At 44.8% G+C, this 16,691-nt stretch overlaps 2 protein-coding genes across 2 annotated transcripts; one reads left to right on the top strand and one right to left on the bottom strand.

Annotated features, from left to right (window-relative positions):
* The first annotated feature begins 1,250 nt into the window (after nt 1-1,250).
* Nucleotides 1,251-8,166, top strand: tmem47 (transmembrane protein 47). The gene is made up of 3 exons (XM_070961496.1): nt 1,251-1,700; nt 6,009-6,149; nt 6,383-8,166. Exons 1-3 carry the CDS (start codon nt 1,475-1,477, stop codon nt 6,559-6,561), a joined length of 546 nt encoding a protein of 181 aa, XP_070817597.1. The 5' UTR covers nt 1,251-1,474; the 3' UTR covers nt 6,562-8,166.
* A 70-nt stretch (nt 8,167-8,236) lies between these two features.
* Nucleotides 8,237-15,457, bottom strand: tab3 (TGF-beta activated kinase 1 (MAP3K7) binding protein 3). The gene is made up of 7 exons (XM_070961519.1): nt 15,272-15,457; nt 14,380-14,551; nt 12,865-14,137; nt 11,436-11,596; nt 10,935-11,028; nt 9,587-9,670; nt 8,237-9,138 (listed from the first exon to the last, which is right to left on the bottom strand). Exons 2-7 carry the CDS (start codon nt 14,479-14,481, stop codon nt 8,993-8,995), a joined length of 1,860 nt encoding a protein of 619 aa, XP_070817620.1. The 5' UTR covers nt 14,482-14,551; nt 15,272-15,457; the 3' UTR covers nt 8,237-8,992.
* Between the last annotated feature and the right edge of the window lie 1,234 nt (nt 15,458-16,691).

Below are 16,691 nucleotides of genomic sequence, written 5' to 3'. Positions count from 1 at the left end.
CATAAATCCAAGGCACTGTCAGTGGTTCTGAAGCAGCACCATGGACAGCATCTTTATTTACACCTTTTATCGCACCTTTTTCTCTCAGTCCTCTCCCTAGTTTGGAGTTGGATCTGTAATATTTTCCAAACTTTATGCTACAAACACTACATTCTACACTATGATGTTTCCAATGTTGAGTCAGTGTGTGACGTTCAGTGCCTGTAATTTAAAGTGATGTAATCAAGTGGCAACCTCTGGGCCTGTGCTGAAGCGCCAAAAACTACAGTTCCTTGAATGACCACTTGAGGCTGGCTCCAAAAGTCAGTTAATCCCTATAGATCCCAATTTTAATATTGTGTTTACAGCCTGGTACACAAAAGGGTTTTGGTCTCTATGGCTAATTCCCCGTTCATGACGACTGCACAGGGGTGAATTTTTAAATGACTTTTAAATTATGTTAAGGCTTAATTTTATTCATAAATATGGGCATAGCTGCTTTGAGTGACAGCTAATTTCAGTCACCAGGCATCATTTGGCCCCCCTCAGCAATTTTTTGGATTTGCTGGGAGTTTGGCAGTCAGGCACTGCCGAAATGTCACTGAGCTCCACAATGGCTCTTCAGAAACCTGCAGGTCTTAACATCCATGTTTTATACAGTCTGTGGTTGACATTTACACGTATAAGTGCCCTATTTTGCATTGAGCTGTGCCTGCGGTGTCTTCATTTCCCAGAATGCTATTTGAAAACCACAGACAAAAGACTATGATGTAAAACAGTATTTTATGAGCGAAAAAAAGCAAGAGTGGTAGGCCTAAGTGTCCATTACTGAACTTTGTATACTGTGAGTGGAAGAATATGATTTGTTTAAAATCTATTGGGAGAAAAAAAGAAAGGGATTTAAAAAATATATATTAATGTGCACATAAATAAGATGCAACGATTTTTGCATTAATCTTGTCTATTGGGCTTCATTGAAAGTTGTGGAATCAGCACCTCTTCTACCTTGCAAAGAAGTTGACCATAAAACATTTCTGTTTCCAGAGCACTTGCATCGGGTATCAAGGGGCATGATTAAACTGCACCACCAGCCATCATTGAAAAGCCACAGACTAATGTCTTCACGACCTACAAAGCTATTATTTTTACTCCCTTACCAGAGTAACAGAGGGGGAGAGAGATGCTGTGGAAGTGTAAGGAGGACTAGGCACTAGGACCCAGCAGGTGCAGCACCGTGTTATTTCAGCGATCTGCAGCACAGTCCCGTCCGCAGAGCGCTGGGTCTACAGCAGCGGCAGCAGCGTCCCGGCACTCAGGGCGCGGAGTGAGCGGCGGCTCTCCATCCTGCGACCCAGAGCACGCGCACGGAGGAGGAGGAGGGGACAACTAAACTTAAACAAGGTCTATTTTGTCGTCACCCGAGGAAGAACAGAATCCTCAGCAGGAAAACACTTCTTCTTCTTGTTTTTGTTTTAATGAGTAAGATACTTTAAATATGGCTTCATCCGTGAGCGGCACAGAGGAGGTCCGGGTGTCGGCGTTGACGCCCCTGAAGTTGGTGGGACTGGTGTGCGTCTTTCTCGCCCTGTGCCTGGATGTCGGGGCCGTGCTGAGCCCGGCGTGGGTCACGGCGGATGACCAGTACTACCTGTCCATGTGGGTCTCCTGCTGGAAGCCCGTCAGCTCCGTGGAATGGTCCTGCAACAGCACGCTGGCCACCGGTGAGACAGACGCTCATGTGCCTGACACACACACACACACACACACACACACACACACACACACACACACACACACACACACACACACACGCCGACCTGCTGTAGCTGATGGGGCGATGCGCCACCATGTTGTTTTGGAAGTTTTAAAACCAGTTGGGTGATGTAGTTTTATCACCCTTGAAATGGTAGGATTTGGGGGTGCAGACAGACACCCGCATTCATATTCAAATGAAAGTCGGATGCACAGCTCAGGGGTAACAAAGGATCCCTGCAGACAGTGCACTGCTGAACCAATCTGTTCTGTGGGTGAGAGTTACCAAACATCACCCAGGAGAGCGCTCACTGTTAATTACTTTATGATTAGCTATTGCTTGGTTAATTTAAACTGCAAAACTTTCTAGATGAAATAAGATGCACAATTGGTTGCGCACCCAAGCGGGAAATAATCGACTATTAAAAAAAGTTTATCCATCAGCCTCAGATGAATAAGACCTCTGGTTTTCTATCTAGACGAGTTAACTTCGCTTCTGAAACAGTTGCCCAGTGCCCCACTGAAGGATGTGGGAATACTGGCTCGCCAGGAGCGGTCCAGCTGGGGTTTCATTTGGCCTTTTGTTGCGCACAAAATGAGCCTTTGTGTGAGTTTCTTCGCCGGCCAAGGAGCGAGGGCAGCTCAGAGCAGAGAGCTCCCCAGAGATCCAGATGCCTGGAGATTAGTAACCAGGGAAACAAGTGAAGCACTCCACAAATGCTGATTTTCTCTATTAAGGAAACTTCTTTCCTGACATCGAGTCCCCAAGATTTTTTTTTTTTTTTTTTCCTGGACGCATTTCATATTTCCATCACAGTCGCTCAATCAGTGATAAAACAAAATATGGTGGTTGAGAAAAGGTCACTAAAAAGCAATCCTGTGCGTATGTAAAATAATCCAATACAACAGCCAGCAATTTGTGAAGCTTATAATCATTTTTATTGAGACCCTTGTGCGTTTTAAGGCCAGGGTTTGTGGTAATGCTGTGCTGGATTACACTGGATTATAAAGTGGACAAAATAAGAGAAACCCTTTACAGTATGATCCAGTCCAGAACAAACACCACAAGCTAAAGCCTCCAAAATGAAAGAAAAACTTAGTTCAAGGCTTCTTAAAGGTAGAATTTACTGCAAGGCTTTTTCTGAGGATGCATTGTTTGTTTATGTTTTTTTTGTTGTTGTTGTTGTTGTTTTTTTTGGTGTTTCACTATAGTCTGCTACACTTAACACTTAATATAGTGTGACTTTATCTCTTGGGATTTTCATCAGCCTAAAAATTGTCTAAACCTCATTCCTCAAATGCAAAATATGGATAAAACTGCACTCCTGACTTCATTTTGTGTGTGTGTGCTGCTATTTATATATATATATAATTTCACTTTCTGCTGCCTCTGACCTCCTCCTGTGTGCTGAGTGGTGAATTGTGTTTTTGTTCGTCAGACAAAATGTTTTCTTTCTGTCTGAGAGATGAGTAACGGTGGGTCACGCTGGCCCCGATCCTCCCCTGTCAGCGCAGACAAAGTGCACTTTGGTGCCATATAAAGACATGCAGTCTCCGTGTCAGCTCTCAGCTCTCAGCAGCAGCATACCACAGTAAATGCACACAGCGAACTGCCCATTTCCTCCGGCTTGTGCTTGGCTAGGCTTATTGATTTGAATCCCAGTAATCAGTTTCTACCCCCCTCGTCAGCCCCCCAATATTTCCTCAGTGTCATGCTCTGGGCATTAAATAAATCCTGTTAGTTTGAAACACCAGCTGGCCGCTCAGATGTTTTGAGCTTGTTCTGCAAGGCCTGCGTGTGTGCGTGTGTGTGCAATATGCAGTGTGAATTAGAAAGGAGGCATATTGTCTTGCTACTTGCTCATGGAGCATTTAAAATATACACAAATGGTAGTTTCTCTCCCTTGCACACACGCGCTTAAGCAGGGGGTCGGAGGTCAAGTATAACACACACAGACCTGACACAGGGCGAGGAATGTGGGACGTTCGTGCAAGATCAGCGTGTGTGCACGCCAGGTCGGTGCGAGATGAAGGGACGAATGTGGAGCCACAGTGCGAGCGAGTCCAACTCAGGCAGACGCAGTGATGGCAAAGCATATTAATAATGTAATACGTTATCGATCTTGTATTTGGGTGGCTGGGGTCACAGCACGGTGTTGGATACAGAGAGCTTGTAAAGGTTCAGCGTCTCGCTCACAGACCCTGCGGTCTTGAACCAGGAACCTCTGGTTGAAGATCTTCCTGCTTCTTAAACTTCTGCTGCCCTGAGAGAGTGAGGCTAAGTGTGTGTGACAGCAAGAGAGATACTTGAGGCTCTTCTGTGACACAGATCTTCCACCATTGTCTCAGACAAAGGAACAGAATCGGGGCCCTGGAGGATTTTTTCGATCAACACTTCAGCAGCCCCTGACATGCACACATGAGACTATAATTAATGCTCAGATTGGATCTTGTGTACTGTATCTCCTTTTCCATCTGTCATCACGCGGGGCTCAGATTAATAGTTTGGCGCTTCCTGCTCGTCAAAGCCTTTAAGCACTCCGACTCTGGCTGTGTTTCTTGCACAGCGAACAGGGTCTGTTCCAAATCTGAAATGAGATGACTCTCTGCATCCTGCTGTTTCATGGGTGCACTGATAAGGCTTTTGGTTCCACGCTGGCTGGGCTGAAGGCACCAGACTGACCTAGAGAAGATATCTCACCAACGATGGGCTTTGACAACTCCAGGTCAAGTCACTTTGGCCCTGTGCAGAGAGGCAGCCAGCGAGGCGGTGGCAGAGAAAGTCCAGGGGTCGGTCCTTCAGGGGGCCTCGTGTTGTGCAAACTGGAGGCTGGAGGGAGCTGGTGCTCTGCTTTTCATGGGCTCTCTCCAACATCCTGTGGTGACAGGGCCCATTTTTAAACTAAATCCTGAACCATATTTGGTCAAAAGTAGTTGATGTTTGTTTATATTTGAGCTGCTTGGCCCCTGGAATAAAGTTTCCCTCCAACACGAGTGGGAACTGTATTTTAAGGAGCTTATATTCTGTCACTTTCTCTCCGCTGGTGAATGTTTTAATGATTTTCTGCCTCAATAGAGAGGAAATATTCTTGGCAGTGCTTAATCTTTTTTTTTATTTCCTGCGCTCCATAATAGGCAATATCATGTATACGTGCAAAAAAAAAAGGCAAAACATATTCTTAAGTCTTTCGGTGTGAACTTTTCCACCCTCCGTGATGCTGAATTTCTTATGCAGAGCTCCCTTTATGCTTTGATGTTATTTATTTTTTTGTCAGCCACTGTACTCTAAATTATTTCCTCCCGTGTAATCAAATGCCTCATCATAATATCCTCTGCTTGTTTACATGTAGACCTCCTGTTTCCGCGAGTACACGGTAAAGCTACGAAAGAGACCTTTAATCTCTGAGCAATAACATGGTGTGTCTCAGTTACTGTTCCACGGCTAATTAAGTCTGTAAAAAACTGGTTTTCTCAAATGCTCTCCTCTGCTCAAATGATTTTCTTTTGCGCAACAAACATCTCAACTATGATGTTTTTCTCTTTTTTGACGAACACACAGGCTTCCCATTCTGTCTCCACCTTCCAACAAGGATGGGGAAACGAGATTGAGACGGCTGTTAATTCCAGTTGAGTGTTTCTGGAGTAAACCTGAATGAAATGCTGAGAATGCTGCTGAGCTGGCATCAACCAAGAGGGAGGGGTACTCATTATCTGAGTCACCTCACAGAATCACTTTGCCTTTCTGCTGCATTAGTATCCGTCACTGAACCGTCGAAATCCGCCTGTGCGCGTGTTTGTTTGTTCCTTGTCAGCCAGAAAGTGCCGCGCTGCGTTCGAGGGGTTATTCACTGCATGGTTCACATTCTTCTTCTGCCGCTGACCGCGGGTCCCCAGCGGTTCACGTCAAAACATTACGAGCCATTGCTTCTCAGAATATGCACGAGGAGCCGTCTCGGCCTCTGAACCGCAAATAGTTTGTGTTTACACAGCGATGATTCACCACAAACTTCAGGGGGAGGAATCGTTTTTCTCTTGTGTGAGACTGAGCATGGCAGTGTTTCTGTGTGTGGCTCACCAACATGGACTGTGACCTGCTCTGCTACCTCCTTTTCTTTCAGCCCTCCTCCTCTATCCACCTCCCTGCCTCCTGTCAACAGGACAGACAAGGCTCTCCAGAGTAACCCCGTTTTAGCTACCTATGTCACTCCCTATCTCAGTGTGATTTCATGCCTTTCCTCCCTCCCTCCCTTCTGTCCCTGTGTGTGTGTTTGTCTCAGACTGGCAGATCGCCACACTGGCCCTGCTGCTGGGGGGGGCGGCCCTCACCCTGCTCTCCTTCCTCGTGGCGCTGATCTCCCTGTGCTTCAGCTCCAGGAGTCGCTGCTACAAGCCTGTGGCTGTCATGCTGTTTTCTGCAGGTACGCAAAGATAGAGAGAGAAAAAAAGAAGTAAGAGCTGAAGGACAGTCCAAAAATACAAAACAATGACTGTCCAGCTTCCAAAAAAACCTGTCCATGGAAGGCTGGCTTTCAGGGGAGGGATCAATGAGAGATGAATCTTACTTCTTTTGTTTTAATCTTTATCATTCTGTATGCATTTACCACACTTCATGATATTAGTATGTTCTCCCTTTCCCTGTTTTGCTCCGCAGTGGTGCTCCAGGTCTGCAGCTTGGTCCTGTTCCCCATCAAGTTCATTGAGACGGTCAGTCTGAGGGTGTACCATGAGTTTAACTGGGGCTACGGTCTGGCCTGGGGATCCACCATCTTCTCTTTCGGAGGAGCCATCCTCTATTGCCTCAACCCCAAAAACTATGAAGACTACTACTAAAATGGGAGGGAAGAAGAGAAATTGAGACTCTCTGTTTCACCCCGTGTCCTCTCCGTCGTAAGAACTTTCTGTTACACAGTGCACAACCACGGACTAGAAAAGTAGGAATAAGCAAATGCTTGTTTTTAGTTTCAGGACTGGAAATGAGCTCTTCCATTTGATACTGTGAACTCTCAAAGACTGTCCTCACTCATTGGACAAAAGCCCCGTGCACTCTTTTTTTTGGCACCAAACCCGGCTGTGAAAAAGAAATCCAAACCAGCTGCTTTCATTTGGGAGAGAATGTCACCACTCAGATAAGTCTGCGTCCCCTTTAAGTGGGACTCCAGTAGGTCTTAGATTCGGGCAGAAAATCTGGAGGGAACAGATGGATTCACTGACCCCATACCAGGACGAATTGGTGAACTAATCAACCAATCAGAGCAGAGAAGGCAAAGAATGATTTAAACTCGGGCCAATCAGGGAAGTAACGGATCCAGGGAGGAAAGTATCCCATTGAAATGACATCCTGAGGATGACAAAGCGAGGAAGACAGGGCACACCTCAGGAAATGCGACATGCTGCATTTCCCCAGAGATTGGCTTCATCTGGAACTTGGCCTAGCCTTCTTCCTCCAGCAGAGTTCAGCAGCTTGGTGAAAGCATGTTTTCTCCTGTTCTGTTCGAGTCTATTAAAAGGCTCAGAAATACTCATAATAATCAGAAGCTACCTAAGACAGTAAAAACATTCCACAGACTCCTTCTAAATGATATCCTGGTGAGAGGAACATTTCCTGGTTAATGAATAGCACAGTCGGTCACACCGTAAACAGCGGTAAATACCTTTGGGTGCTACTGTAAACCTGCAGCAAAACCCCAGTTATCCCTGCTTTTTGATAAAACTGTTGTATTATATGTAAGTATGTGCGGTGAGCATCATAAAGTAATAGTCATTCAAAGAAGACCAGTGGGAAGGAAGATGGCAAATGACCATGTCTGCTGAGTGTGTGCACAAGACTGCATGATCACCACCCAGCATGTGCTTCCACACTTCCCCATGTGATGCCTCATCTTCTCACCCTGTAGGAAATGGGAATGCTCCGAGTAGAATAAGCACCATTGAGAATACCACGGTAGATTTTTCCGCTTCAGATAAGAAGTTTTAGAAAAAGTCAGCATATTTAGTTTTTGCATCCAAGTTAAGGTCCACAATAAAGCATTTTAGGAGATGCCAGAGTGCAATGTGAAGTGCATGAGTAGCGTTATGAGCACCAGGGGATCAATCGAGAGGAACGTGGAAATTTTCAAACCTCGCCAAAGGTCTGCAGTTGAAAATTAGCCAGCTGGATAACACTAGCACATTTACAGAAATGTTGATTGTGTCGTGTTCTTATAAATAAATAAATAAAAGAAAAAAGAAACCTGAAGGACAGTGTAATCATGAGAGGTGAGACTTGCACTTATCTGCTCTAACCATCTTCTTGAGCCTTGAGGTGGCCAGAAACGCCTCCAGTCCCCTGCTGCAACACTGGTGAAAGTGATTGAGTGTGTGCATGCCGCTACCATTTGCTGATGTGTTTCTGATTCCCACTGGTTTGATTACTAACATAATAAACATCTACTGGGAGGATCAAGGTGTGTTTGGTTCATTTGGGGGGAAAAGGAGCTTTGGTGAATTACGACAAACTGTGCAGAGGTGCCAGCTGTGCGTGGTCAAGTCACATAGAATCAGCTCCTTTATTAAGTACAGCAAGTTGAGGCATTTGCACAGGAAGTCAACATCATTTGAACACATGATACAGGGTGTCATAATATGCATAAAAGTACCAGGAATATACTCATATGCAAGTGTCTTTAGTGTTCTTCTTTCAGTGAAATGAGCTCTAATACAGAGCCAGATACAGTGTACAGTCTACATTTCGCATTAGTCAGAACGTATATACCATTGCTTGCATTGTTCCACTGTCAGAGAGGGAGTTACAGGTCCTGGATTAAAGTGGAAGTGCCTCCATTTTGAGTTCAGGAATGGGTGCAGTTTGTGTAAACAGGGCAGTCAGTCATTCTGCGTGGAATGTTCTCAAGCGAAACCGTAGCTCCTCCTCCTCAATCCTCAGTCGGTTTGACCTTTCCGAAGCCCCGACCCGCCCACTGCCAGCGTCGCAGTGTGTCACTCCCTCTTTTATACATCTGACACGAGAAGAGTCTCCAGCTGTCCTAAAAAAGTATCATCATCTGCCAATGGGAAACCAAGGGTCAAAGTGCACAGGAGTATTTGATGGGAGCAGGACACGTGGGCAGAGAGAGATAGTGGCTCTTCCTCAGCAGGTAAGAGGGGCTTATATACTGATTGACAGGGGAAGACCTCTAGACAGATTTTGGAGGGGTGGGGCTTATACTATCCAAGGATTGGCAGGGGATGGGGCAGGCGTGGGCAACACAGCGCAGTGCCAAGCTCAGGTGTAGCGCGGCATCTCGCACTGTTCACAGCGGTTGAGTGCAGGGTGGTTGAGGAAGGTGCAGCTTTCACAGTTCCATTGGGCGCCTTCAAAGTCCTCGTCCCTCTGGGGCCCCGGCACTGGCTTGGAGCCCTGCTCCCCTTCTAACAAAAACACAGGGAAGCACTACTTTAATAAAGCCTCTTTATTCACTGATAAAGTGCATAACGCAACGACAATTTAAGCGCCTAAAACTCAGGGCTGGCTTTAACCATGGCTGTCACTCAGCAGACGTGTGTGAGGCACGCATTCAGGCATCAGCCATTCAGCACAAATGTTGATAGACATCGGCATTCACGACATAGCACGGTTTCTCATCTAGTTTCCATGCCGACAGATTTGTGGAGTTCAACACAGACCAAAGTCAGTTGAGCTTTTAGTCTCGCAAGCCAAATCAGACAAACACTGTAATGTGAGTACTGACCTGAATGGTCGTGCACTGAAATTCAAATCTGTATCACAGCAACAGTATTAACACATGATTTTACCCTGGAGAACGTCTCGTCTTCTAGTTTGTAATTATTTTCTGAAACTACGTTGGACAATTCTCACCTTTCCTCCCAGGTTTGGGTGGCACGACTGGACCAGGCTGAATGTTGTCATAAAAGTTGCTCATTGCCTTTGGGTCAAACTTCCCTGTGGAGGAAAGCAGAAAGGAGACACAACAGTCTGTTTAGAAGTTTATCTCCCCACCAGAGATCCAATCAGTCTAATTGTTTGACTGATTTTCACGTTCAGACTGACAGTGACAGCCTCCTCATGAGTAAACACAACTCCAGCAAAAACAGAAAGCAGGGTCAACAGGCAAAAAAGGTTTTGCAGCAATATAATGAAACATCATCTGGGTCGACCACAGTTGTTGGAAACTGCTGTGCAGTGTTTTGGCAACCAAAAAGCCTTAAAATTGATGGGTCTATTACTCAAACTGACCATACTGGATTGTATTTAATCATCTCACTGGCACCCAAATCAACACGCCCAAACCAATGCAGCCCCTTGCATCCTGTTAATGTAGCAATTAATTTGGTCTAAAGGCCATTGGCACAATCACTGATGCTACGACGAATGAGCCAATTCAAGCGCAACTCACTCCTTTACAGAATTTTGCCAGGAGATGGCGCCTTGCTTTCTCTGCTAGCTGCAGGCTTACAGTCAGATGTTAACTTGTGTTGCTGATTTATTTTTGCAGCTGGATGGAATTTTCTGCGAGAAAAGTTCTCAAGCTAAATAAGCGGCTTTGTGAGTGTACGAAAGCTGAGCTCCCAGAAGCCTGCAAAGATCACTTGCACAGATGGTCCCAACAAAGGCCAGAATTAACACTATTTTTCAGTCCTACAACAACAACCATCCACCCAAGCCGTCCCCTTATACACTGTACATGCAACAACTGCTGCTGCTGCTGCAGAGGTGAGTAAAGAGGAAGCCAGTGTTTAAAACAACATGCATGCATGACAACTTGACCAGTGTTTCCCAAAAATGAATTTTGAAGACTAAAACAAAGCTGTCAAATGCTTCAGTAATTCTCTGGCTAGACTGCGGCCCAAAACTGGTCACACACTTAAGCCTGCTGCCAGTTACCAAAACACAACTACCGGGGCACTTCGAGGCAACGCTGTCATAAATTACGTAATCGACAAGAATCATGTACCAGTCAAACACTGTGCAAGGGCCCAATGAGGGTCAAATGTGGATCCGCCCGGGTCCTGTCACAGACCAGCCGGTCATTTTAGAACGCTGCATCTGTATGCACAGTGATGGAGCCTCATCCATCACTCTGGACCCGACGCCGTCTGCTTCTGGGCTTGGCTTTTTCAAGATCAATGCTTTCAAATAAATCAGAGACACACTTCAAAGGTTTGTGTGTAGGAGTGTGCATTTATGTGTGCGTGTATATGTATACCTCTAGACTGCAGTAGATCCGTCTCCTTCAGGGTACAGTCGATATCAATCTGAAGCTGTCTGTTTAGACTCCGTAATCGGGTCATCTCTTCAGGCTGCAGCCGGCGCAAACACACAACCCACTTACATTAGACAAAAATAGACAACCAAATATTCCCCATCTCTTTCAAACTTCTTCTTACAAGTAAGAAATCACTTTGCATGACACAATAGTGCAGTTTGTATTATTATCATTGCTGCATGTTAGCTGCATCTAGACTACTAAGTTAAGTTTGATTGTTTTAAGAACAATTGTACTCTTTTGCCTTTTAAAACAGCCCACTTGACAGTTACCATGTAGCTGCTACAACCCACTGAGCTGCCACAACTTTGGGATAAAGATAAATTATTATTAATCCTGAACTTGTGGAATAATTAATCATTTCGCAGCATATGACTGTAAATGATCTTTTGTGGTGCCAGAAAATTGTAAAGAACAAACAAGTATGCATTCAGTCCTTACTCTGGGTATAAGACTGGTGGAGTTTACTCTTCGAAAGCGTCTCTGAAGGGCGTCATATTCCATATTGTTGACATCGGCCTTCAGATGCTCTAGTTTCTGCTTCTCCAGCAGCAGCTCCTTCAATAGACGCTCCATCCTGGCCCGCTGGTGGAGCAAGAGCGCTGGAGGGAGATAGAATGTCTCTTCTCTTACTTTAGTGCTCTTTCATTACTCCGTATGAATTTACAAGCACAGCAATGACATTAACGTACAGGGCTAAAATATGGCAACACCACAGAAGCTAAACGCCACAAAATGACATTAATCACTTCTTCAACACTTCTGTCAGTTTCAAAAAAGTTGTGACAAAGTTGCCATGTGAGGGTGTCAATACAGGTTGTCAAAAGTATTGATACTGATACTTTTCAATACCATGTCTTTAAAACGATATGATCTCCACTCGGAGCTTCTACTAAAGATTATCAAATAAACTTTCTATAATGAATATAACTCGTTTTGTCAACATCAATAAAAGTAGGCAGGGGGCTAATCCAATCAAATAAAATGTTTCCAAACTGGCCATTTCTTCAACATCATCTGTCATTTGTATGCAAGTGATGAAGTGTTGATAGAGTGTTGAGTGCCAAGCAAATGTGAGCATATAACATGATTTTTTTTTTGTACTGACTTACGTAATTTACTATAATAGAATTAGCGCCAACATAGATTATGGTTACATAAATGTACTTAAAATGGGTGCATGCTTCCCTTTGTGTGGAGCAAGCGGGAGGGCAGACTGTGTTTTGACAGCAGTGAAAATGTTGCTCTTGAAAGGCTAAACAGCAGCAAATATGGACTGAAGTAGAATATTTCACTGGATTAAAAAAAATTGTGAATTTTGGAAATTATTACATCTATCATTTTACGACTGTCTGGAGTACAAACAAATACATTTTTAAAAAGTATAATTTTTTATACTAGCACTGTCTCAATGTTTAAAATTCTGGTAACATTACTTCCAGTTATGGTAGATACACCTTCGATCCATGACACACTCAAAGCTGCAGTACATACCTGAATAAGAAGTTGCATCTTATGCCAGGTCTGTGCCAGACAGTCACATGTTCAATATTTGCAAATATTTTTAAGAATATGTAACCCTTTAACAAATACACCCAGCTAGAATCAGACTAGGGACGCTGTGGTTATATGGTCAATATCTTAACCACTAATACCCAAAATTATCAAAAACCTTGCTCAACAATAGTTTCACACAGTCAAATGTCTTCAAAAACAAGTCAGCTATTCTCAGGCTAAAGGGTGTCTTTAGACTTTAATCGAGACAACACTGCCCCAAAACACACATCCTATGTTAACTCAAAGCAGAAAACAAAAGACACAAAGTCACAAACATGGAGGGAAATAGACATAAAAATCAAAAATCTCTTACCTTGTGTGTAAGCATAGTCATCGGAGCCTGAGCTTGAACGTCGGGGCATTTGCTGAAACTGATTGGCAACGTTCCCTGGAAGAGCAGAGATAGGCAGGATGGGTGCAGGTGCAGCGTTGTGCGCCCCTTGGTCTTCTATGTTGAGTAGAGACTCTGGTTCAACCACAGGAGGTGAGCTGGGTGGCCTCTGGGCCTGGCCTCCTGGGGACACTTTGATTTTGAAAGTGTAGGCTGACTGACCCGGTTGAGGAGAGGAGGCCGGCCGAGGCCTTGCGGGGCCCTGATGTTGTAGGTACATGCCAGGGTGGAAGGATGCCGGGCCTGGAGGTCCGCTCATAGTGATGCCCCTGGAAGGGGAGCTGGGCGAGGGGCTAGTGGCCATATAAAGCGCTCCTTGGGGATGGGGGGTGTGCACAGGTGAGTTGCTGCGTGGTCTTGGACCCTCCAGGGTAATTTCTATCTGGTTCTTTAGTGAGCTTTTTGTGTGGTAGGGCCTATATACTGCTGGCTGTTGCTGGGGTTGTTGCTGGTGATGGTAGGGCATGCTAGGAAGGGTTGGGGAGCTAATAGGGAGGAAGACATATTGCTGGTGCTGGGGTTGGTGCTGGGGTTGCGGCTGGGGCTGTGGTTGTGGTGGCTGTACCTGATGCTGCGGGGAGCTGTAAGGTGAGCCATATGTGGGAGTACTGTAGGGGGACTGCTGATGCTGATACACAGGTGCCCCTGAGGAGGACCAGGGTGCTGGCTGTGGGCTCTGGGAGGGTGAGGGACGAATATACAGGGTGGCATTAGTGCTGTTAGCATAGTGCCCAGGAGGGATCTGCAGAGCTTGTGGGACATTGGGTATACTTTGCGAAAGTGTGACTGTTATAGGGTTCATAGTGTAACGTGGGACAGGGGAGTATGTGGGAGACATGCCCTGGATTGAGGGTGGAGGTGTGGGAGTGCTAGCCGACCGGCTCTGATCGTTCATAAAGAAAGGATTGTAACCCGGGGAGGGGGCCATGGTGGCAGGGGCTGACAGCGGCTCAGGGTAGCTGGGCCGCTGGGGTTCGATATGACTGTCACTGGTGCTGTGCACTAGGGAGCGGCCTACTCCTGTTGCTCCTCCATTTGCTTTGCTTGCCTCAGAGCCCGGGTAGCCCAGGCTAATGTGCAGCATGTGGTTTCGGCTCAGTCGCCCCTCCTCTGGACTGTGATGGAACTCGCCATACAGGTATCTATTACTCTCCTGAGCCAGCAGGTGGCAGCAGAGATCCAGGTTATTGTTGTTCTGCGAGAGCAACAGAGAACAGTCCCAATCATGCAGTCTGCAGTGTTTAAGTGCTCATCTTGCTGTTACTGTCCATTACACATGATAAGGAATAACACTAGAGGCTGGTAATCGATTAGTACAAACATAGCAAGACAACTTCCTGCCAAATGGAATATCACATTGTCACTATTTTCCAATATTCTCCCAAGAGCTTTCTTGAGCATATGCAGGATTAAGTGTGTGAGGGTATGTGTGTATACCTGCAGAAGGCACTGTGACACTACCCCCTCTGGGATCTCTGGGAAACGCTGCTTGAGGTCCTGCAGGATGTGGTAGTCGAGCTGAGCGCCTCCCTGCGCCATCCTCAGCCAACACAGAGAGTCAACGATCCCAAAGCTGCAAACGCTTGAATAACCGAACTCGTCTCATCCCCTGAAGATACAAAGATAGCAGACAAAACTGAGGACCAAACTCAAATGTCATGGGAACGCTCGCAATAATCCTATTACCGCTGTTGGCCTGCCAAATGTCTGCCACACACCCAATGTGTCAGCAGTAATTACCGCGAACATGTCAAATAATCAAAACAAAGTCTTTGTGAGGCATGTCAACCTTAGCTTTCAAAAAGAGTGTAAATTACCCATCAAGAGGGGTGAAACAGCCCGAAAACAACACACGAACACAAACACAACACGCCAGCGTAGCTGCTATTCATTCACATTAGCGCACAAGTGCTAGCAAGGTGCCTGTCAGTCTGTTGTTGTTTGTTTAGCCATACCGTTGCACCAGCAACGACGACATATCATTGCTAGCTAGCAGGCTAGTTATCAGCATCAGTTAGCCTCCGTGCATCACTCAAACAAACTACACCGGTGTAACTGGGTGGCTACGACAGGAAATAGGTCTACCAATCTGAAGAGATTGTCCGATGTTGCCCGTTACAAAATCGGCAGCATAATCTCCCAAACAAGTTCACTGTTAAAATAAGATTAACTCAATTCGTCAACTGCCTGCCAGCTAACTTTGCTAGTGCTAACCTTAGCTTGGTCCTATTGGTTGGTCAGCTGTCACAAGCCTGGGTGTTGATGGATTAGCTAGCTAGCCATGCTAAAATCAGCGAGCGTTTTCCACTGGCGGCTTTATTAAACTTACCATATGCTAAGAGTCTCCCTCATGTCTCGGACCATAGCTGAGTCCCGAGGAGAGCTGCGATATTTCTGAAATGGTACAGCGAGGTTTGTCAAAATTTTGTTTTGGCTAAATAACTTGTAGTTTCACATTCCAGCGTCAGGGCCCTGCCGCTGAATTGCATACGAACTGGCTGTCTATCGCGATAATGTCAGATTTTCCCGGACCAGGAAGTTGTTCAAATCGGCTCGCTCGACGCTGTCAATAGTACGCATGTCTGCAATGCCGTGCAGCTCTGGCGATCGTGCAGCAGAACTCCATTCAGTTTTTACTCATTTCTACTCAAAAGCCACAGTTTTCCCCTCCAAATCTATGTTGGTCGCTTCACTACACAGTGATTCAACAAATTAGAGCTCTTAAATCTTTTCAGCCTGCACCAGCTACCAATAACTATCCATAGCAAATATTATAATCAGAATTCAAAATTAGAATTATTTTATTTAATAATTCGTTTTAAGATTTTTTATTTTATTCTGCTACAACTTACATTTCAGTGTGCGACCCTGTAGTAAAATAACAAATAGATGACCTTGATTTCTTGATTAATGTTGTAATTACGACACCAAAATTTACATTAAACAGCGTGAATGAAAAACTGTTCATTCGACACTTTCAGCACTGAGGTAGTAATTCTAATCTTTATTTCTAGAGCCCTCTCAAAACCCAGGTTACAAAGTGCTTCACAAAAGGAAAAAAAAAAAAAAAAGAATCAACAAGTTATAAATTGTTTGATTTGAGTTTGTGGGCTCATAATACATAATTGAGCTCCCTTCAATAGTCAGGAGATATTTCCATGAAAAATAAATTACTCCATATTGAATACTAAGTCACACAACAAGTTCCTTTCAGCCATATACCTCTAAACTACCAACATACTGTATATCATTCATATTGTTGTTGAACCCCCAAATGACAGTATTTTACTTGCTATACATTCAACACTGAAGTGAGATAGGGGCCTACAGCACAAACAATATTAAGTTGAAATAGGACAAAGAATAAATTTCATGTTTGTGTCTAAATGACAACTGTCACATGAATTATTGTCAAAATGCAAAAACTGAGTGTGACTTTCCAAACAAACAATGCATTTAAAAGAAAATGCACTGATCAAGAATGCTATTTGATATGCATTTTTTGTTGTGTTTCTTGCTATGTATCTTTTGTAATTTCTCTGTAAAGCACTTTGATCATCTGTCTGATGTTGTAAGGTGCTATAAAAAAAAAAGAAAAAAAATTTGCTGCTCCCTTTAAAACTTACAGGAATTCTGTGATGGAAGTCAGCTCTGAATGTGGGATGGGGAAGGAGCTCAAACATACAGTGCAGACTTTAGTAATGAGCTCACGTTAAATGTTTAAAAACATGCGTGAATGAGCGCTCAGT

The sequence above is a fragment of the Chaetodon trifascialis genome, chromosome 4, assembly GCF_039877785.1.
Source record: "Chaetodon trifascialis isolate fChaTrf1 chromosome 4, fChaTrf1.hap1, whole genome shotgun sequence".
NCBI classification, from domain to species: Eukaryota; Metazoa; Chordata; class Actinopteri; order Chaetodontiformes; family Chaetodontidae; genus Chaetodon; species Chaetodon trifascialis.
The sequence above is the reverse complement of the archived record's forward strand: the minus strand, read 5'-3'. Positions and strand labels throughout refer to the sequence as shown.